Source organism: Thamnophis elegans, chromosome 12 (assembly GCF_009769535.1).
Source record: "Thamnophis elegans isolate rThaEle1 chromosome 12, rThaEle1.pri, whole genome shotgun sequence".
NCBI lineage: Eukaryota > Metazoa > Chordata > Lepidosauria > Squamata > Colubridae > Thamnophis > Thamnophis elegans.
The window spans coordinates 7,103,353-7,126,637 of record NC_045552.1 but is presented as its reverse complement, the minus strand read 5'-3'; the positions used below and the strand labels follow the sequence as shown (position 1 = coordinate 7,126,637).

Sequence of the window (23,285 nt, the reverse complement as noted above, 5' to 3'; positions counted from 1 at the left end):
TGGAATAAATTGTATAAAGAGGCTTTACCTGACAGTCCTTTAGATGGAGTTCTTTTGTGATGACTACCTTCTTTCTTCCTAATATAAGTGCTCCTGATCAAAAGCTTATGATTTATGATGAATGTATTTTTTAAGATGACTGTGATCATGATTTATCGCTTACAGCTTTACGTACAATGAGGGCTTATGCAACGAAGACAAATTCCTTGTATGTCCAATCACACTTGGCCAATAAGGAATCCTGCTCTGTTCTGTTCTATTCGTAATCTTTGAATTTGTTTCTAGAACCACAAAGAAGTAACTCTGCCTTGGTTACTGCTGAAAGGAATTAAAGACTGTACATCGATCTGATAGTGATTGAGAACCACAATTGAGCATTGATTCTCACCATCACCGTTAGTGATAACATTAAAGGACATTAGCCCGCCCTTCTATTGTTAGAGGGACACTCCTGGATATCAAAAGCATTAACTCAAGTGCTGTGAGCCTCTGAGTAATGAAACTTTCCTGGTTTTTTTTTTTTTAAAAAAAATCTATGATTATAGAAGAGACAGAAGTTGGAAGCCAGCTGGATCACTGGATGGTGACCTGATGGTTTAAAGCATCTAATGAAGCCTATTTCGGATGTCAGCTGCAGCTCACCAAAAAAAAAAAGTATTGCTTTTAATAAACATTCTTAGCTGAAAAAATGCTACCCGACTCCAGATTTTGGAATACCATAGGCCAGCTCGATTTTTCTCCTATGATGAAATCTTTACACTTGGCAAAAAATCAACCCAGGAGTTTCCCCAGAAGGATGCCAGAAAGAATTGTGATGATGAGCCCAAACCATCTGGGTATGGAATTATTAACACCCCCAGAGTTCCCTTGAGTTAGGTCATTCCATTGGCCAACGGTTGAGACTTCCTGTTGGTAGATTGAAGAGCCTGGTGTGCATTGCATAGCATGATGTCCACTGTTTACAGGAGCCATGGCTTCATATCCAACCAGACTATCACAGAGAGCTCTGTTTGCACATCCCTTCAAGCTGACCTCCAGAAGACTTATATCTGTAGAGAAAATGAAAGGGATGAGTGCAGTGGTGGGATTCAATTTTTTTTACTACCAGTTATGTGGGCATGGCTTGGTGGGCGTGGCATGGTGGGCATGGCTTGGTGGGCGTGGTGTGGTGGGTGTGGCTTGGTGGGCGTGGCGTGGTGTGTTGGGCATGGCAGGGGAAGGCTACTGCAAAATCCCCATTCCCTCCCCACCCCACTAACCTGCTTTCCAGCTCCCTTCTCCTGTTCAGGGCAACAAAAGAAGATCAGCTGGGAGGCTGGGAGGAAGTGAGGGTGGGGCCAGCCTATTTTCCGGTTCTCCAAAATTGTTCAGGCACCGAACCGGTAGTAATGCCAGCAGGAACCACCACCACCCGCCCACAACCAACCAACCAAGGCTTTGGCCAATGTATGAACTCAACCTGGAGGCTTCTAAGACAGCCTTCCTCATGGAGACTTCCTTTGGAAATCTTGAGCTGGGGATCCGTTCCTCTTGATCGAGGGACGTTGTCATCCAAAATCAGGCTAACGTAATTTGCGGAAGGTTGACCTAAGTAGATAATTAATTACCCAGAAGTCCTTCGGCACAGTACAGTTCATCTCCAGTGCAATTCGTAACTTCTTCGAAACATGTTTTTCCCAGTGCAAAGCATGCTGGGCACTGCTTCCCATTGGCTGGGGCCTTCTTGGGCAATTCTATAGAAAAAGTAGAACCATCAGACGTGGGATGAGATACAAATATCTTCCCAATGAAAAGGGCTTTAGGCAGTGGCAGGATTCAAAACAATTTTCTACCAGTTCTGTGGGTGTGGCTTTGTGGACGTGGCTTTGTGGGCATGGCAGGGGAAGAATACTGCAAAAACCCCACGGTATTTTTTCCCCAGAGAATAAGTAATCTGTGTACCAAGTTGGGTTGAAATTGCTCGAGGTGTTCCAGAGTTATGCTGAAACACACACACAAACACACACACACACACACAGCGATAGATAGATAGATAGATAGATAGATAGATAGATAGATAGATAGATAGATAGATAGATAGATAGATAGATAGATAGATAGATATAGAGATAGATAGAGATAGATAGATAGATAGACAGACAGAGATAGATAGATAGATAGATAGATAGATAGATAGATAGATAGATAGATAGACAGACAGACAGAGAGAGAGAGAGACAGACAGACAGACAGACAGACAGACAGACAGACAGACATAGAGATAGAGATAGATAGATAGATAGATAGATAGATAGATAGATAGATAGATAGATAGATAGATAGATTAGATAGATAGATAGATAGATAGATAGATAGATAGACAGACAGACAGAGAGAGAGAGAGAGACAGACAGACAGACAGACAGACAGACAGACAGACAGACATAGAGATAGAGATAGATAGATAGATAGATAGATAGATAGATAGATAGATAGATAGATTAGATAGATAGATAGATAGATAGATAGATATAGATAGATATAGATATAGATTAGATTGATTGATAGAGATACAGTAGATAGATAGATAGATAGATAGATAGATAGATAGATAGATAGATAGATACAGTAGATAAATAGATGATAGATAGATGATAGATAGATAGATGATAGATAGATAGATAGATAGATAGATACAGTAGATAAATAGATGATAGATAGATAGATAGATGTAGATTAGATAGATAGATAGATAGATGTAGATTAGATAGATAGATAGATAGATAGATAGATAGATAGATAGATAGATAGATAGATAGATAGATAGAGACAGACAGACAGACAGACAGACAGACAGACAGACAGACAGACAGACAGACAGATAATAGTAACACTTATTAAGAATATTCATGACAAGATACTGGCAGTCCTTGACAAACAGCACTTCGCTTAGTGACTGTTTGAAGTGCAGTTCCCAGAACACCTGAAGCAGAGAACAAGACGGGGAAACCTGAGTGAGAAGAACCACAGCCTGACCTACCTGGACGGACTGTAACTCCACAGTCATCTCCTTTGCAGCATCTTAAGTGGCCAACAGCTTTTCCTAGCTGGCCCAAGTTAATGACTTGAATGCCTTTGTCACAGACCTCGGATGAGACACAGGTTTTTATAGTCAGGGATAGCCCTGTGGGAAATGAAGAGGGAGAAACAGCTTTACCACCCAAAGAAACCATGATGGTTGTTTGCAGGGTCAGTAGGAAGCATGTTTGAGAACAGAAGGTAGCCCATTTTCACTGGCACAGAACTCAGGTCACCACAGGCACCCTTGACATGAGTGACGTCGAACTGGCCATGCTCACCCTTGTCACACATCCCTCATCCCCCCCCCCCGCCCAAGGTCAAACACAACCCTGATGCGGCCCTCAATAAAATCGAGTTTGACACCCCTTTGTTGCATGGCTCCAGTTGGGTTTCTCCCAGTGAGGAGAACTTAGTCCTTCCACCAAAGATTCCTCCCTTCAGAACTCAATCCAAAGTGAGTAGGTTGAGGAACACTTGGGACCTTAGCCATTAAAAAACCCAAATCTTAAGTATTTTTTAATTGAGGTAATGTGTGCCTACTTTTTGGCAGTCTCATTCTTCACGTATACTACGGATGGTCTAGGGATTAAGGCACCATGCCAAAAACTGGGAGACCGGGAGTTCTAGTCCCACTTTAGCCATGAAAGATGGCTGGGTGACTTTGGGCCAATCACCAGGAGAAGGTGAGTTCTAGTCAGGGGTGGGTTCTGGCTTCTGTTACTGCCAGTTTGCTCAAGGACATGCTTTGCCCACATCGGCGCTTGATGCGTGCTACATGCACATGCACAGTAGTAAAAAAATTGCTTCTGCGCAAAAACAAGATGACACCCCCTGTGGCGCTGCTGATAGAACCGGTTTGGGGGTGTGGCCGGCTGAGTTACTATCTACTCGGCTGAACCTGTCCAAACCGGTAGGAACCTACCCCTGGTCCTAGTCCTGCTTTAGCCATGAAAGCCAGCTAGGCATCTTCAGGCCAATCACCAGGAGATGGTGAGTTCTAATCCCACTTTAGTCATGAAAGCCAATCATTCCCTCCCAGGCCACAGTGTGAGGAAATACGAGTCAGTCAGAAGGAGTATTGGGTATTTTCGCTGCCCCAAGTTATTTATAAAATAATAAAGGCAGAATAATGATGAAATAAAAGCAACCTCCTTGGGGCCTGTAGGAGACACATCTTCTTAAACTTACCCGTTGGGAGGACCAAATTGGTAACACTGCATGTGTCTTTCCCAAAATCACATGCCACCATATTCCCAAAACAACCTCCTAGTCCAAAGCATTCTTCACATTCCAGAGATAATCCTACAACATCAACAACAACAAAAGAACGGCAAATTGGAAACTTTCTTTTTTTCCCCTCTCTGCCCAGTTTAAGACCAAGGTCACAGCAAGATTTCATCAATAACCTTCCAGATGTACATCTTCTAAATCCCTTAAACTGTAGGCTAGCTCTATGAAGCTAATTTAAGGGAGTGGTGCACTAAAATAGAGCAATTATTTATAAACTGTTCCATTGTGCTTTATAGCACTTTCTGGGCTGTTTACAATGTCAGCGCATTGCCCCCAACCATCTGGGTCCTCATTTTACTGACCTCAGAAGGATGGAAGGCTGAGTCAACCTTCAGCCCCATCAGGATTGAACTCCAGACTGTGGGCAGAATTTGCTTGCCTTCTAACCACTGTGCTGTCAGCCTTCTAGATACCCAGAGGGACAATATTACCTAAACTTCCAAACAGTTTTCAGGATGCAAATAAAATAAATATGTGAACTTGAACTATTAAAGGTGGTTCATTGAGTATTATTATTATTATGGTTCATAGTCAGCCAGATGTTCAGACTGGATATGCCATTTTTATCCATCTTCATCCTTCCCAATGACCTGGGATAGGCAGATGTTGTTGTTTGATGATGTTAAAGGTATCCTCACAGGATGCCAGCTGCTTTTTGCTATTGATCGATGGTGGTTTTATCAATGCAAGTGGGGTTCGGGTGGTGCGCCAGATGTTTTTTGGATTGCACCCAAGACAATATTAGGTACTACCTAATATTCTCCCATTACATCACACCATCAGCCAAATATTCAGACTGGATATGGCACTGTTAAATTATTCTTATTATTAAATTCATTTGCTGCCCATCTCATGATTCGAGATGAATCTCAGCGACTTACTGAGAGATAAAATACCCAAATATCCAAGCAATTATAAATATAGGAAGAAATTAAAATTACCAAAAAAAAAGTTAAACTATAACATATGAGTTTGGAGCGGTGGTTAAGAACACTGGAATTGAGAAAAAAGGAAAAAGTTTCTTATGCTTGCATTTTTGGCTAGCTCCAAAGTTCCTCCATCCCTCTACATGTAGGAACATACGTGTGTGAGAGAGAAGGGGGGGAGAGAGAGAGGATGGCAGGGGGGGGGGAGAGTAGAGGGAGAGGGAGCAGAGGGAGAGAGGGGGAACAGGGGGACAGGGAGGGAGAGGTGGGGAGGAGACGGGGTGGGGGAGAGAGAGAATTAATCTCCTCAACCTCTATAGTAGATGCCTTGGTTCGTTTTAACTCCAGTTAACTCCAGCCAAGAATTTTTGCTAAATTTTGATCATGTTCACATTTCCAACTTTTGCATCCCCCAAATCAGAAGAGGGGGATTTTTAAAAAAAATTTTAACTTTAAAATTAAATTTTCAGATTTTAATTTTTTCACATCGATTCAGTTCTTTGCATCCAGACACTGAAATCCATTTACCAACGGAGGATTATAAAAGCCACAAAACTAGATTTCCCCAATCTATATGCTCCAACACTGGAAGTTTTTAAGAAGATGTTGGATAACCATTTGACTGAAATGGTGTAGGGCTTCCTGACTAGGCAGGGGGTTAATAGCAATAGCAGTTAGACTTATATACCGGGTTGGACTAGAAGACCTCCAAGGTTCCTTCCAACTATTCTATTCTATTCTATTTTATTCCTATTTTATTCTACTCTACTCTACTCTACTCTACTCTACTCTACTCTACTCTACTCTATTCTACTCTAATCTACTCTATTCTACTCTAATCTACTCTATTCTACTCTAATCTACTCTATTCTACTCTAATCTACTCTATTCTGTTCTATTCTATATTTCAAAACAGTCTGCAATGGTATTCTGATCCTGTAGAAGATGGTACTACTATTTACAGATCCTGCCCAGAATCTCACTGGGGTCTGTTTTGGGGGATTCTGATAGATGAAGTCTTCACACCTTAAAAGTTGAAAGTTTGAAAAAACACTAGCCTAGAGATTTCATCAGCTCCGCCAAAACACCTCCCTTTCTGTATGCAAAATAGAATTATTCCTTTCTTTGAGAGTCTACAGCCTTGTCTGCGCGCCACAAATTCTCTTGGAAAAAAATATGCTACAAATTTCCAAAAGCAGCGAAGGCATGGAAGCCGTTCGCTTCAAAACATTTGTCCCTGTTGCCTACTTACCTTTGGTAATAAATAGGGCAAGAGGAAGGAAGGTGATCAGCGAAATCTTCATGACGGCTGACTGGTGCTTTGTTCAAAGCAGCAGATCTGGAAATCCTGAATATAGGAAATACTCTTAGGTTGCCCGAAGCTGAGGAAGCATTTTTAACAGCGGCCTCAAACCACCACTTCCTGAAAAAAAGAGATGGATTTAAGAAATAAAAATGGTTTTCTGGAAGTAGGGGGGAGAGAGAGAGAGAACAGAAGGAATGCTTTGCGGGAAACTAAATCTACTTGCTTCCTGTTTTGCTGTCCAAAAGTAAAAGTTACTTGAACAACAAACTGACTTGGGAATGAAGCCAAATAAAAGATTAAACATTTAATAGCCAGCCAAAGTCATCTTTACATATTTTGCTCGGTGCCAGTTTTAAAGTTGCCAATTCTTATCCTCCAGACGAAAACACAGACTGCTTATTAAGGGCGGTTGAATTGCTGCTGAAAATTTGAACTGCGTCATTGTAACTGAGGGACCCAGTGGCTCAGGGGCTAAGACGCTGAGCCTGTTGATCAGAAGGGTCGGCAGTTTGGTGGTTCGAATCCCTAGCACCGTTTAACGGAGGGAGCTCCCGTGACTTGTCCCCAGCTTCTGCCAACCTAGCCATTCGAAAGCATGTAAAAAATGCAAGTAGAAAAATAGGGACCCCCTTTGGTGGGAAGGGAACAGCGTTCCATGCACCTTCGGCGTTGAGTCATGCCGGCCACATGACCACGGAGACGTCTATGGACAGCGTTGGTTCTTCGGCTTGGAAACGGAGATGAGCACCGCCCCCTAGAGTCAGGAACGACTAGCACATATGTGCCAGGGGAACCTTTACCTTAACTGACAGGGTTCATCCAAATGTGTGCAGCTGGGACGTTTATCCACGCAATTTCCAGAGCCAAAGCTGGCACTGCCGCATTCTTTCTCTTGCCGTAAAACCAAAGGAAAGGATTTGAGGCTTGTTAAACACGAACAAAGTCTCTTAAACAGAAGTTTTCAAGGAGCTGAAAATACATTGGAAGGGGAGAGCCGTGGTAATCAGAGGTGCTTTTCAGCCGATTCACATGAACCAGTAGTGGAAATTGTGAGGCCCAGACTATATGCCATCCTATTTAGATGTGTTTTCAAGCCATGTGGAGGAGCCGAGGTGGCGCAGTGGTTAGGGTGCAGTACTGCAGGCCACTTTAGCTGACTGTGATCTGCACTTCAGCGGTTCAAATCTCACCGGCTCAAGGTCGACTCAACCTTCCATCCTTCCGAGGTGGGTGAAATGAGGACCCGGACTGTGGGGGCAAGTTGCTGACTCAATTTGCTAAAAAAAAATTGTAAACTGCTTGGAGAGGGCTGAAAGCCCTATGAAGCAGTATATAAGTCTAATAAATAAATAAATAAATAAATAAATAAATAAATAAATAAATAAATAAATAAATAAATAAATGTGCATGAGTGCAAGCCATGCGCACATTCAAAGCACATGCGCAGAAAGTTGAGTGCACACGTCAATGGGGGGGGCGTGCACTCACATTTGCGAACTGGTAGGGGAAGTAAGTGAATACCACCCCTGAGGGTAGTCCTCGACTTACAGCAGTTCACTTAGTGACCACATCACTGAAAATGTGACTTATGGCCATTTTTTCACACTTACGACCATTGCGGCATCCTCATGTGACCAAACTTTGGATCCTTCGCAATGGGTTCGTATTTATGATGGTGGCGGCATCCTGGCGGAATATGGTCCCTTTTTGCGACCTTCTGACAAGCAAATTCAAGGCGGGTAGCCAGATTCACTTAACTATCTCAGGTTATTAGCTTAACTGCAACCATCCACTTAACAACCGTGGCAGGAAATGTCATAAAATGGGGACAAGTGCAATCCTTTCCTGACTTTAGTTGGGATTACCATGTTAGGTGAACCTGGATCGCTGTTACCCCCCCCCCCAAAGTGGTACCTATTTATCTGTTTGCATTGGCATGCTTTCCAACTGCTCGGTGGGAAGGAGCTAGGGCAAGGAACGGGAGCTCACCCCACTGTGCGGCCCTTGGGTCTCCAACCCAGGCTGTCGGCTTTCCAGCTGACCAGCTCAGCATCTTTAACCATTGAGCCATCACAACTCCATAAAACGTATGTTGTTGTTGTTGTTGTTGTTGTTGTTGTTGTTGTTGTAGTAGTAGTAGTAGTAGTAGTAGTAGTAGTAGTAGTAGTAGTAGTATTTATTAAATATATTTCTTTTTCATCTTGCTATCAAGCAACTGGGTGGCTTAAGTTAAAAATATTAAAACATGAAGCATTAAAATTAAAACATTAATATTAACAACAAACTAGATAAAAGGATTAATGTGAAACAGGATGGAGGTGAGATCTTATCTAATCTATTAGTCAGATGATATGGTATATTATATTGTATTGTATTGTATTGTATTGCATTGCATTGCATTGCATTGCATTGCATTGCATTGTATTATATTATCATTGCATTATATTATTATTGTATTATATTAGGTATATAAGAAGGCAGTTTGATTTAACCTAGTGAGATGTTCGGCTTACAAAAAACAGCTAAAACTGCCTTCAACTCCTCTTAGCCACAGAGAAATGGATTTTGACAGGCCTGCTGGAGCATATGAGGAAGTGAAACAAATTATAGTAATGGATTTTGCTTCAACTACTGAGCCCCTCCGTAGTTGAAGCAATTGCTTTAATTCTACCGATGAAAAGACAAAACCCAGATCTGCAGAAATATGCAGAATTTCAAAATAGCATATTAGATGGGAAGGGAGAGGAAATGCCACCCACCCTAAAAATAGTAAAAGAATCTCTTGATTTTCGATAAAAAGAGCAATAAAATGAGGAAGACAGGAGTGCCTCTTTTTTCTGTTATTTCTGGTGATTTCCACCAAAGTTTTGTTGAGTAATGCATATCTCTCTGTCAGAGAACGCTTTATTCATCTCTACATCACCATCACCATTTAAAGCAATTGCTCACTTCGAAATGCAATTTGTTTGCAAATTCAAAATTCTCAAAATGTCCCCACTATAGAATATGTCATCATTGGCCCAATGGTTCTAAGCTCATCCTCAGAACTACACAACCCATGCTTCAGAGTTATACAAAGCATGAAATGGACTGTCCTTTGTGCAAAAAAAAAAAATGGAAACATTGGGAGGGTTGGATTTGTTTGGGGGAAATGCCAAAAATTGTGGTGGAAACGCATCCAGCTTTGGAAGCAGGGATCATCAACCCAATATTTGAGGGGCTGCCACAAAGAAGAGGGAGTCAAGCTTTTGTGACTCAGCAGAAGTTTGCTGTGAGTTGAGTCGGGATGCAGGAATAACAACGCAGCTGGGGCTCATTAGTGTGGTCTTCTGGAGATAAAAGGACTGATGCTGCCACGCCCTGGTGGCAGAAGTCAACGTTCATCGTTCATCGGTCGTGGTTTGTTTGTGAAAGGCACTTGGATAAGTGATTTGCTTTCTTTCCGTACACCTGGTTTGGCCGTAAGAGATCTTTGTTTTTCATTCTGTTATCTTCTTGCCAGAGACCTTATTTATGTTTAATTTTGGGCTCGCAGCCAGCAGAAGCCAGGACTGATAAAGTTATTTCCTTTTAAGTCTGTCTGCCTGTCGTCTTTGAACGAGCGAAGGAGGGGGGACAGAACACAAACTATTCTCCAAAGCACCTGAAGGCAGGACAAGAAGCAATGGATGGAAACTTAAGAAGAGATTGGACAATCATTTGTCTGAAATGATATAGGGTCTCCTTAGCCATCACTGTCCTTGATCCATCTGTAAGGAGAACACGTCCCCCTGATTCTTCCACTAATGTGACTCCAGAAAAAGCTCAAGAAACTCTGGACTTTGATGTCCCAAATACATCTAAGAGCAGATAGACAAAGAGTGATTGAAGTAGTAAATGCTGTAGCCCATGGAAAGCAGTCACTTCATTTTCCTTATCGTCCTTGAGGTCATTGCAATCCATGACATGAGTTCAATAAGAACTTGGAAGAACTTCCAGAAAATATGGAATATAGGATGCAGTTTTGTAGTAGGTAAGTGGGAGGCGTGACCCGTCAAAACCGCAGTCCACTAAAGCGCGCCCAATTAAAGCGCGTACCTGACGTCATCAGCAGCGCGACAAATACGACCGCGGAGAAAAAAGGGCGCTTTAAAAAGCGCTTTTAAAGCAAGCCGATTCACATAAAGGTAAGGGTTAGGTTTAGGGTTAGGGTTAGGGTTAGGTTAAGGGTTAGGGTTAGGTTTAGCGTTACGTTAAGCGTTAGGGTTAGGCTTAGGGTTAGGTTAAGGGTTAGCGTTAGGTTTAGCGTTAGGTTAAGGGTTAGGGTTAGGTTTAGCGTTACGTTAAGCGTTAGGGTTAGGTTTAGGGTTAGGTTAAGGGTTAGGCTTAGGTTTAGGGTTAGGGTTAGGGTTAGATTTTGGGGGATTAGGTTTAGATTTACGCGTTAATTTTAAGTTTACCGCTCACAGCGTGCTGTTTTCGTCGCGCTGTGATGACGTCATGTACGCGCTTTCGTCGAGCGCGCTTTAGTCTACCGCGGTTTTGTGGTGGAACCAGTGGGAGGTAACTGGTGATGGCATGTTGCTTGGTGGCAAAGAATATTCTTCCTAGTAGTGAAGGACAGGATACCTCACAATGTTCTAGATGGCGCTGCACTTGAAGTTCCAAAACACATGTTGAGCATCATATCCAGTAGTAAAGTGTGTTAGAAGATTTGGAATATCTGGAGAACCACAGGTGTGATACCACCATGGCATAAAATTCAGGAATATATACAACCTGGGGTTTATTTATAATGTTCAGCCTTCAAAAGTTTACATAAAAAAAGCCAGGGGTGAAATGCTACGGGTTCTGGCTGGTTTACTAGAAGCAGTAGCAAAAAAATGCTAAAGTTCCCCAAAACCAATAGTTAAAAAAAAGTTTTAAAATTGAAAAAAGAAAAGGTTCCATAACAATCAGCTGGGCTGTGTGATCATCAGAACCTTTTTTTCCCCACTTTTTAAAGCATTTTTTAGTACCGGTTCCGGCAGTGATGGGTTTCAAAAAATTTTGGAACCTACTCTGTGGATGTGGCCTCCTTTGTGGGAGTGGCTTGTCGGCCACGTGACCTGGTGGGAGTGGCTTGCCGGCCATGTGTTTTCTTTTTTTCTTTCTTTCTCTCTCTCTCTCTTTCTTTCTCTCTCTCTCTCTCTTTCTTTCTTCCTTTTGTCCTCTGTCCCTTTTTTCTTTTTTCTTTCATCTCTCTCACTCTTCTTCTTTCTTTTTCATTTATTTATTTCTTCCTTTCTTTCTCTTTCTCTCTCTCTCTTTCTTTCTCTCTCTCTCTCTCTCTCTTTCTTTCTTCCTTTTGTCTCTCTGTCCCTTTTTTCTTTTTTTCTTTCATCTCTCTCACTCTTTTTCTTTCTTTTTCATTTATTTATTTCTTCCTTTCTTTCTCTTTCTCGCTCTCTCTGTGTGTCAGTCTGTTTCTCTCTGTGTGTGTGTGTGTGTGTGTGTGTGTGTGTGTAGCAGTGGTGGGTTTCAACAAATTTTGGAACCTCTTCTGTGGGTGTGGCCTGCTTTCCGGATCCACTGGTGGAAGTTCTTCTAACCAGTTCGGTAGATTTAACGAACCGGTTCTATAAAATAGGTGCGAACTGGTAGGAACTTCCTTACAGGATTAGCCCTGTAAAGTGGGGAAAAACAAAAGGAGATTTCTTCCAACAACCGGTTCTCCGAACTTTGTGGAAAGTTACCAACCGGTTCTCTCGAATAGGTGCGAACCGGCTGAATCCCACCACTGACCTTAGCCCAGACGCTGCCCATTTTACACTCCACCCCAATGCACACAACACCAGGGTCCATAAATAGAAGATTGCAGCAGCATGATCAAAGTCCTGATCCTTTATACTTAGATGATCATTTCCGTGACCTTCATTTTGACTATTTTTACCTCACACCATAAATGCACGTCAGGGTTCCAAGTAACACACCCATAGCAAACAGAAGTCTGAGGCAAGTGGGTTCATCAAAGAACAAGTTTATTGGGCATATTATATTGGCACAAACTGGTGAAAACCAACTGTGAAGGTTCCCACAGTTTTCACCTAATTAAAAGTAAAAGTCCCCCCTTTTCCCAAACAATCTGTCACATGGTCCAACCAAGGCTCTGTCCAGTTGCTTGGAAACTTCACTCCTCCTCTCTTCAGCCACCTGTGGGAATGTCCTTGGTTCTCAGGGGGAAACTATTTTGCTTTGGCTACAAAAACCCCAACTTATCTCCATTCCCCCTTCCTATCTCTCATCACCATTGTGGCAACACTGAAGCCTCCAAGAAGGCCTCAGACAAACCAGCTTCAGAGTTGACAATACAATGGTTTCCATGAAGTGTGTCAATGATGTTGCCACAGTGAACTCTCTTCAGCGTTCAGTAACTAGCAGCACCCTCCCTCCATTCTGTTCTCAACCCTCAGATGCCCCATCAAAGATTAGAGGCAACTTTTGGCAATAGGTCCTCAGAGGGCCTATCTTCTGGACAGACCATCTCTTTTTCTCATTCTTCTCACTACCCACTTCCTTGACTTCCTCGGTGTCCATTTTCAACCCTGCTGGATGGGAGGACAAAGCAAAGGGGTCGTGCTTCTTCTCTGTACAACTTTCACATCTTGCTTGTTCAAGGTGGGCAGGTCAACTGATAAAAGAGCTAAGAATAGGAGGAGCAATACTAGAAAGAGCTTAAGCTGTTAGCACTCAACCCTCTTGAAATATATGGGTTGATGTTCACCCTATACTTTCTGCATACCAGCAGAGAAAATAATTGAGAATCAGTCCTCGAAGCACAGACAAGGATTTTCCCGAAAGGTGAGGACCTGCATGAAGCCAAGGAGGCATAAGCAATGGAGAAAGGGAAGAATTCACAAGCAAGATCTGAGTTTTGATGTTGAGTGTTAAGGGCATCCGGTGGATTCTGTACAGTATCCCATAAACCTTCCCTAAGCAGGAGTAGACTGCATTTCATAGACCAGGAAACATAGTTTGTTCCATCCAACCGGGTTATCATCAATAGGCTTGTTGATGGGTCACTCGCCATCTTCTCCAGGATAGTGCAATCACTAAATAAACAGCTGTCTTTATGCGGTATTGTGTATCAACACCAACTCTCCTTTAGCTACGTCTGGTACACTCTGGGCCCATAACCAGTGTTAAAGTAAGTCTCCCTGTTGGGAGAGCGAGTGCCTTCAGAGAAGCGTTGTGAGAGTTGTGTTGGAGAACACACAAACCAGCATACAGAGACACTGCAGTTTAAATAGACTTTTACTTTCGTGGAAATACAGGTATCAGAGTCCATCAAACAGTCCAAGTCATACACGGATAAGACAGTCAGTCATCAATGTCTTTCAGTTAAGGGATAATCCAAATAACATAGTCCAGTATCATATAATCAGTTCAGTAATCAAAGTTTGCTAGCAGTTGCAAAACTTACAATAGCTCACGGCACAGAGCAGATCAGGCGAGCATCTAACGAACAGAGAGCTAACAGTTGTTCTGGCTCCCTCTTATGGCCGATTGAGGAAAACAGCAACCAATCACATTTTACAGTATGCTTTAAAGAAACAGGTACAACATTGTTACATGATTTATATATTGTCAACCCAACCGTTAGATTATATTCCTAACATTGGGGACATATCAAGAAAAGATGAGCCCAGCTTGGGCCAAGAGGAAGAGTCCAAGTAATCCAGTTGTGGAGCTAACTGCCCCGGCGGCATTGTTACAATTGCTATTGGGGAGTAGAGTAAATTGGCTCTTAATGGTTAGAATCTCCAACTTCTCACAGAAAGCCTTATTGGCGCATCCTTTCATGGTGGTAGTCATAGTTTTTCCTCCTGCAAAGAGAATGGGAGGAGATAGCCATCAACACCTGGGAGCCAGCTGACTTGGAGAGAGAAACTAGGACCCAGAGGAAATTTCCTTCTGCTTTCAGTGTACAAGTTCCCAGAAAGAATGTTTGAATGTTTGAATGTTTATTTCATTTGTATGCCGCCCTTTCCCTCCGAAGGGGGACTCAGGGCGGCTCACAACTCAAACCAGGGAAGGGGGATACAGACAAATTAACAACAAACACAAAACAATACATAATTTAAAACACGCAACAATCATACCATTCAAGATAGGGGCAACAGTTCTTTAGCCTCAGGCCTGTCGAAACAGCCAGGTTTTAAGGGCTTTGCGGAAGGCCTGGAGGGTGGTGAGGGTGCGAATCTCCACGGGGAGTTCATTCCAGAGGGTCGGAGCAGCCACAGAGAAGGCTCTCCTCCGGGTAGTTGCCAGTCGACACTGGCCGGCGGATGGAATTCGGAGGAGGCCTAGTCTGTGGGATCTAATCGGTCTGGTGGAGGTAATTGGCAGCAGGCAGTCTCTCAAGTACCCAGGTCCAATACCATGAAGGGCTTTATAAGTGACGACTAGCGCCTTGAAGCGTATCCAAAGACCAATAGGCAGCCAGTGCAGCTCGCGGAGGATAGGTGTTACGTGGGTGAACCGAGGTGCACCCACGATCGCTCGCGCGGCTGCCTTCTGGACAAGCTGAAGTCGCCGAATGCTCTTCAAGGGCTGCCCCATGTAGAGCACGTTGCAGTAGTCCAGTCTAGAGGTCACAAGGGTGCGAGTGACTGTTGTGAGGGCCTCCCGGTTCAGGTAGGGACGCAACTGGTGCACCAGGCGAACCTGGGCAAATGCCCCCCTGGTCCCAGCTGACAAGTGGTGTTCAAAAGTCAGCTGTGGGTCCAGGAGGACTCCCAAATTGCGGACCCTGTCTGAGGGGCGTACTGTTTGACCCCCCCAGCCTGAGAGATGGAACACTTGGCCAATTAGTAGGAGGGAAACACACCAGCCACTCGGTCTTATCTGGATTGAGTACAAGAGGGCATGGAACTGCATTTCCCCAATAAGGGTTGACGCAATCGACTTCATCAGATGAAGATTGGTGGGTACAGGTAGTCCTTGACCTATGACCATATTGAGCCCAGAATTGCAGTAAAAATAGTCATATTGTTTGTTAAGTGGATCATGATCAGACTATGCCCAATTTGATGACATCTTTTGTCATTAATGACTGCCATGATTGTTAAATGAGCAAACTCTGCCGAAAGATTTTTTTTTTGCTGGAAACTGGAAGTTAATCCTGGAAACTGGCAAATGGTGGTTATGTGACTGCGGGTTATTGCCAATGGCCATAAACGCAGGCCGGTTGCCAAGGGCTCGAGATGTGATCATAGGATAACAGAAGGCTATTTGCAATTGCAATTTGCAATTTAATGCAATTTAATGGGTTTATATGCCGCCCAATCCCGGGGGACTCAGGGCGGCTTACAAATACGAAATGAAATAAAATAACACACAGGGGGGGAGAATACAAACAATACAAACAGTATTAAAAACACAACATACATCCGGTTTAATTGTGGGGGTTGAACCTGATTTGAATCAGCAACCCCAGGCCTGCCGGAACAGCCAAGTCTTGGTGGCTTTTTGGAAGGCCGCAAGGGTGGGAAGGGTCCGGATCTCTGTCGGTAGCTCGTTCCACCAGAACTTCCAAACTGAGTCATACGTAGCTCTGGGGAGGTCCGTCAGAACTTCGCATGGTTATTAAGTAACCAATTGTAAGTCAAGGACTACTTCTATGGTATAAGCCAAGCACAGTTGTGGCTGAATTGTTTAGGAGATTAAGTTTGCAGTGGGTTGGCAATTTGGCGACGTAGCATATTTGAACCCAAACTGTTTGTTTAGCTAATGGCTGAACCACTCCAGGGGAAGGATACTGTAAAATCTCCATTCCCTACCCACTCCTGGGGGAAGGATATTGCAAAATCTCCAGCCCACCCCACTCTGGGGCCAGCCAAAGGTGATATTTGCCGGTTCTCCAAACTACTCAGAATTTCTGCTACCGGTTCTCCAGAACCTGCCAGAACCTGCTGAATTACACCCCTGATCTATCGTTTTTACCTTCTTTCTTCTGAAGAAAGACTTCTGCACAATATGTCTCATCCTCTCCGGTACAATTAATCACCTTCGCCTCGCATCCACTCTGTTCCTTTGGCTGTGTGTAGCAAGCCGGGCATCTCTTGTTGTTGGTAGTTACAGTTTTTCTGGGGGGCCCTGCAGGAAAGAAGGAGGGGATTTACATTCAAAGAATAATAAAGGAGCTTGGGATGAGCTCAGAATAAGGATGGGGAATTCAGAAATTCAGCACGTTCCTCGCTTGGCAACTTTCTCAGCTTTGATAGAAGAGAATAATTGTGATTCAGGGTTGAGCTGTGGGGTCCTTGGTGTTCTCTGATCCTGGTGGCTTTTTTCTTGCAGACGTTTCATTACCAAACTAGGTAACATCATCAGGGCTACCTCGTTTGGTAATGAAGCGTCTGCAAGAAAACCACCAAGCTCAGAGAGCACCAAGAACCTGTTTCTCAATTCCTATCGACACTATCAAGCAACTGATCAGTTGACACCCCCCCCCGCCCCTTCATTGAAACACAATCTGACTACTTTGCCCCGTTATCTGGGAGATCCATAATATTTGAACTACTAGTGAGATTAAAGCAAGAAGTTGCGGAATCAGCCACTTGCCCCCAACAATCCAAGTCCTCATTTGACTGAACTCGGAAGGATGGAAGGCTGAGTCAACCTTGAGCTGGTCAGGATCGAACTCCTGGCAGTAGGCAGAGTTTGCCTGCAGTGCTGCCTTCCAACCACTGCGCCAACAATTACCCCATGCCTACCCAAGGCTTTTAACATGCTCCACTGAATAAAGTCAAGTCCCTTTTACTAGAATGGATACTGAGTCCTGACATTGTAGGGAACGAGAATCAGTATGGAAATATCAGGTGGAGCCTCCGCCTGGAATTTTGAAGAATTTCTAATGGTCTTGTCCTAGATCAATGTTGGTGAACCTTTTCGGCGCCGAGTACCAAAATGGGATCCTGAGTGAGTGCATGCAAACAGAAACTGGGAGAGGAACTACCCGGGGTGCATGCGCATGCCGGGAAGATGGTCTTCTGGCTTCTGGCAAGCGCATTGGCCATTTGGTCTTCTGGTTTCTGGTGTGCATGCATGCGTAAAGACCAGCTGGCCAGTGCAAATACATGTGCCAGAGACCAGAAGATCAGCATGTGCACCAGGTGGCTGATCTCCCAGTTTCCAGTGCTCTCGTGCAGGTGAAGACCAGCTGGCTGGCACACTGGAACCTGGAAGAGCAACGGACGATGACGTGGATGCCCGGGGAGATGGCTTTGCATGCCACTTTCAGCTCACGCGTCCTAGAGAGTGGGCCTGCCTGGGACCATCGTGCTACTGTACATCTCACCGAAACGCCCCCACACACACACACACAAATGAGGTAGGATCCCATGCAGGAGATTTTTCTTTAGGTGTGGGAAATGGGGGGGGGCAGGGAAAGAATGGCAAAGAATCAGAGAAAAGGAGAGCCCCCAAAGCATACAGCTGGGAGGGTTGGCGCATTGATCATCCTTGCAGCAGAAAACGAAGCCTCTGATGAGCTGGTTGTTGCCCAAGTCCAGAACAGCCAAGCCCTTGTCACAGTCCTTTGGAGGGATGCAGCTCTTATTCACGGCGTTGCTGGTTGACCCTGTAGGGATCCCCCCCCAAAAAAGAGAGAGTTGGTGTCTGAAATGGTGAATTGCTCAGTATCTCTGTGAATGGCGGATCAAAACCTCATGAGCACGAACCTTCAGCATCCCCAGTGCTTCTCCAAGGTCCCAAGGCTTCTGCCTCAATCTTCCACCATCTGCTAGCCTCCAGAGAAGTCGGAACATCCATCAGAATAGAACTAGAAAGGACCTTGGAGGCCTTCTAGTTCAACCCCCTCCTCAAGCAGGAGACCCTACACAAATTGAAAAATGCGGGTGCCCAGTTTCTTCTTTAAAAGCCTCCAGTGGTGGGGCACCCGCAGCTTCTGAAGGCAAGCCACTCCACCGGTTAATTATCCTCATGAGTTACTTGATTCATGTCCTAGAACAGGGGAGTCAAACTTGATTTCATTGAGGGCCACATCAGGGTTGTGTTTGACCTCGGAGGGCTGGGGAGGCGCATGGCTGGGGGTGGGGGTGGCCATGGTAGGTGTGGCCATGTGGGCATGAGATGCGCTCTACATGGGGCTACCCTTGAAAAGCGTTTGGAGACTACAGCTAGTCCAGAATGCAGCCGTGCGAGCGATATTGGGTGTACCGAGATACACCCATGTTACACCTGTCCTCCGCGAGCTGCACTGGCTGCCAATTGGTCTCCAAACGCAATTCAAGGTGTTGGTTATTACCTTTAAAGCCCTACATGGCTTAGGACCAGCCTATCTACGAGATCGCCTACTGCCACACACCTCCCTACGGCCGATAAGATCCCACAGGGTGGGCCTCCTTCGGATACCGTCATCTGGACAGTGTCGGCTGGCGGTCCCCCAGAGAAGGGTGTTCTCTGTGGCTGCTTCGACCCTGTGGAATCAGCTACCCCCAGAGGTCCGGACCTTACCCACTCTCATGGCCTTCAGGAAAGCCGTTAAAACCTGGCTGTTCCGGCAGGCATGGGGCTGTTGACCTTAGTGTTAAGATCCAGCCCCGATCAGAGTGTATGTGTGTTGTGAATTTTTAATTATTTCTTTATTTATTTTGCTTTTCTTTTTTTCTTCTTTCGTTGTAAGCCGCCTGGAGTCCCCCGGGATTGGGCAGCCTATAAATTTAATAAATGAAATGAAATGAATGTCGCGGGCACCTATGGTGCAGTGGTAGGTTGCAATTTATCTTACTACTGATTCGCTCGTGCACATGCTTGCACTTGTGCAATTGCACAACGCTTCTGCGTATGTGGGTGGGCGGAGACACCACCATTACTGGTTCACCCAATCTGGGGGTGGAGGGGAATCAGCAGCAACTCACCTCTGCTGTGATGGCCAAGTGCTAAGGCCAAGCTTCCCTGAGACCTCCCCATCACTCTCATTATAATCTCCTTCTTTCCTTCCTTCTCTTCTTTTTCCTTCCCCTCTTTCCTTATTTTCTTATTTTTCTTCTTCCTTCTGCTCTTCCCTTATTTTCCCTTCCTTGCTCTCTTTCCTTTTTCTTTGTCTTTCCTCTTCCCCTTCCTCCTTTCCTGTCCTTCTTGGATGGCTCAAATACAAAAGGGGGAATGTTTCTCCTTTTGTTTTGTTTTTCGTTTCTTTTGATAGCCCCCCGCCAGCAAAAACTGAGCTGCACACGGAGGCAGAGACACTGAGAGCCAGTCTTTTGCTCTTTCCAGCACCGCCCCGTGGGCCAGATCTAAGTCACCTGAGGGCCAGTTCAAGCCCACGGGCCTTGAGTTTGACACCCCTGTTCTAGGACCTACAAAGCAGCTAGTCCCTAGTTTTCAATTCTTTGTTTAGGTACCATTTGAAGTTACAACAACAGCACTGGAAAAAATTCCCCTGCCTTGAGTTAATTATAAAGGCAATAAAACTGGGGTAATAAATGAACAAGATAATAAACAAAGGAGTTGTCTCTCTGTTTTTCCCTTCCCTGCTCTCCAGATTAGATTAGCCAATCTAGGAAGGAAATCAGCAATTGAGGGAAGCAACTATCACCCAGGATGCTGGTGGTGTGTGTGCGTGTGTGTGTGTGTGTGTGTGCGTGCGTGACCATTGAGAGGCTCTGCTTCACACACAAAGACACACAGACACACTCCCGAGAAAAGGCATCACAAGAATCTAGAAAAGCATGTATGTGTTTGAAGTACATTTGAGCAGTCTTTACTGTTTCTATCCATCTCAGCAAAGAGCAGTTTAGGATTCTAATTGACAGGGAGAGGGGGAGAGAGAAAGAGAGACAGAGACAGAGACAGAGACAGACAGACAGACAGACAGAGACAGAGAGAGAGAGGCAGAGAGAGAGGGGGGACTGAGAGAGACAGAGAGACAGACCCACCCACAGAGAAAGAGAGAGACAAAGACAGAAACAGAGAGAAGGGGAGAGAGACAGAGAGAGACAGACAGACAAACACAGACAGACAGAGACAGAGACAGAGAGAGGCAGAGAGCGAGGGAGACTGAGAGAGACAGAGAGAGAGAGACAGACAGGCAGACACAGACAGACAGACAGAGACACAGAGAGAGATAGGCAGAGAGAGAGGGAGACTGAGAGAGACAGAGAGACAGACCCACCTACAGAGAAAGAGAGAGACAAAGACAGAAACAGAGAGAAGGGGAGAGAGACAGACAGAGAGAGAGAGACAGACAGACACAGACAGACAGAGACAGAGACAGAGACAGAGAGAGGCAGAGAGCGAGGGAGACTGAGAGAGGCAGAGAGAGAGACAGACAGACAGACAGAGACAGACAGAGACAGAGAGAGAGATAGGCAGAGAGAGAGGGAGACTGAGAGAGACAGAGAGACAGACCCACCCACAGAGAAAGAGGGAGACAAAGACAGAAACAGAGAAAGGGAGAGAGAGGGAGAGAGAGGGAGAGAGGGAGGGATAAAGGGAGAGAGAGAGAGATCTTCTTTCTTAAAGCCGTGAAGCCCAATAATGAAACCACGTCATTGATTCCGCATATGCTTTAACCTGCAGGATAAAATCAGCCCAGTCCATAGAAGAGACCCTTCAGAATAATGTTGATTGGCTGCACGCTGAATTTGTACCTACCCAAAATCTGTTCCATCGAAGTGATGCCACATTTGTCTCCCGGAGCAGAGCACTCTTTCTTATCCCCTTGGCAGTCCTTTCCACTTGATTGACAAACGATACATTCCCGAGACTTTGCAAAAACTGAAGAAAACAAGAGTTAAAAAAAGAAAGACTCATTTTCCTTTCCTTTCTCTTTTCTCCTTTCCTCTCCTTTCTGTTTCCTTTCTTTGCCAAAGTTAAATGATACTGGTAATAATCTGTCTGACAACGTGACTAATCATAACAACAACAACAACAACAATCTAGGCCATTGAAAGAACTTGATAGATGGATAAAAATGCCAAACCCTGTTTAAACTTCTGCTTCACCATGTGATCAGCCCTGTGAACAGTTCCTAGGACTCGAGCCATTGAGCTACCAACCAGCCCCAAAGGCTGTGAATCTCACCAAAGATTAACATAACAACAACAATAATAATAATTGATTGATTGATTGATTGATTAAACTTGAATGCTGCCTGTCTCTCCACAATGCTGGGTGGCTCCCAATGAAGAAATTACACTAAAATCAGTGTGTGTGTGTGTGTGTGTGTGTGCGCGCGCACGCGTGTGCGTGTGTGTTCCAACATAACTCTGGAACGCCCGGGCTGCTGAAAAAATTCAACCAAACTTGATACACAGATGACTTACTCTCTGGAAACTAATACTGTGGGGTAAGACACCACACTAACATCCCTCAAGGGGGAGTGCATGTGTTTGTGTGTGCGTGTCCCAGCATAACTCTGGAACGTCTGGGCCGCTAAAATGAAAAGGAATGAATTATATCTATAGTGTCAAATCACAGTACTTTTGACAGTGATAGTGTGCCTTTCGGATTCAAGTTTCTGTGTGTGTGTGTGTGGGTGTGTGTGGGTGTGTGTGTGTGTGTGTTCCAGCATTACTTTGACTTGACACTATAGATATAATCCATTCCTTTCCCCGTCTAATGCAGGAGTAGCATAAATAAATACCTGGGCAACGCCAGGTTATTCAGCTAGTAGAACATGAAAAAATAAAGCTGGAAATGAGAATTGCCATGTTTGCTTCTTGAGTTGAGGTGGGGGTGTTTTTGCCCAAACCCTTGTCGAGTATCCAGCAGCCCATAACCCACAGATTCCCATGCCTCCAGCGATAGTTGTGAATGCTTGTGATCCAACCTCAACAGTTTGCTGCTGAAGAAGGACACAAGTCTTGTGCTCCCACTTAGGCGACACACAGTTTGAGAGACCCACATAGCACTGACTGAAGCAAATCCCTCCAGCCTTCTTTAATGGCAGAGGTAGTCCTGTTTCCAACATGTTGCCACTGAAGGCCACCGCCTATTTTATGAAGAGGTGATCAGCTTAAAAGGTGGGGGAGAGATACTTGAAATCAATTTAATAAGCATTGGCGACTCCTTCCTCCCCTCTCAGGCACAATTGGAAGGATTGGAACCCATCGTCCAGAAAAAGACCCCTTCAATCATAAATCCTCCCCAACGAAGGTACTCACCCAGAGTAATGGAAGCTGTCAGAAGGCAGATGACCAAAGATGTCTCCATGTTGACAGATGTTGGCTGGAATCAGAGCTGGGCTGGGAAGCTTGTTGAATGCATCCAGGGCTCTGCTTCGGATGGAGCGAGTCTGGCTTTATGGAGAAGGCAGCCAAAAAGACAGAGGAGATGTCCAATCATTGCTCCTCCCCTGCCTCTTCTCTCCCCCCCTCCCTGCACCTTACAAAGGGGTTGTGGTCAAGCTAAAGTGGTGAGATAGCAACTTTCCATAAAGGCAGCCGTGCCTTTTGCATCAAAGCCAATTAAGAGCCTTGCATCATTGTAAAAAACAATGGCACATTAGCCCACATCCAATTATTTTTTAGACTTTATCATTAGACAATAAGATAAATCTTATTGCTGGGTACAAAGACTCTGCAGTTTTGTTTTCTTTCTTTCCTTTGCTTCCTTCCTTCCAATATTCTTTCTCCCTTCCTAAATTCTTCCTTCCTTCCTCCTTCTTTCCTTCCTTCCTATATTCTCCCTCTCTTCTTTTTTCTTCCTTCGTTCCT

The 23,285-nt window shown here is 44.6% G+C and overlaps 2 protein-coding genes across 2 annotated transcripts; both read right to left on the bottom strand.

Moving 5' to 3' along the window:
* Positions 1 to 270: 270 nt before the first annotated feature.
* On the bottom strand, positions 271 to 6,768 carry LOC116515215 (phospholipase A2 inhibitor subunit gamma B-like). The gene is made up of 5 exons (XM_032227122.1): positions 6,529 to 6,768; positions 4,249 to 4,362; positions 3,020 to 3,163; positions 1,608 to 1,733; positions 271 to 1,049 (listed from the first exon to the last, which is right to left on the bottom strand). The coding sequence occupies exons 1-5, from the start codon at positions 6,578 to 6,580 to the stop codon at positions 772 to 774; spliced, it is 714 nt and encodes a 237-aa protein (XP_032083013.1). The 5' UTR covers positions 6,581 to 6,768; the 3' UTR covers positions 271 to 771.
* Positions 6,769 to 14,211: 7,443 nt separating this feature from the next.
* Positions 14,212 to 22,857, bottom strand: LOC116515243 (phospholipase A2 inhibitor LNF2-like). The gene is made up of 5 exons (XM_032227165.1): positions 22,734 to 22,857; positions 21,223 to 21,345; positions 18,038 to 18,184; positions 16,546 to 16,698; positions 14,212 to 14,426 (listed from the first exon to the last, which is right to left on the bottom strand). The coding sequence occupies exons 1-5, from the start codon at positions 22,780 to 22,782 to the stop codon at positions 14,230 to 14,232; spliced, it is 669 nt and encodes a 222-aa protein (XP_032083056.1). The 5' UTR covers positions 22,783 to 22,857; the 3' UTR covers positions 14,212 to 14,229.
* Between the last annotated feature and the right edge of the window lie 428 nt (positions 22,858 to 23,285).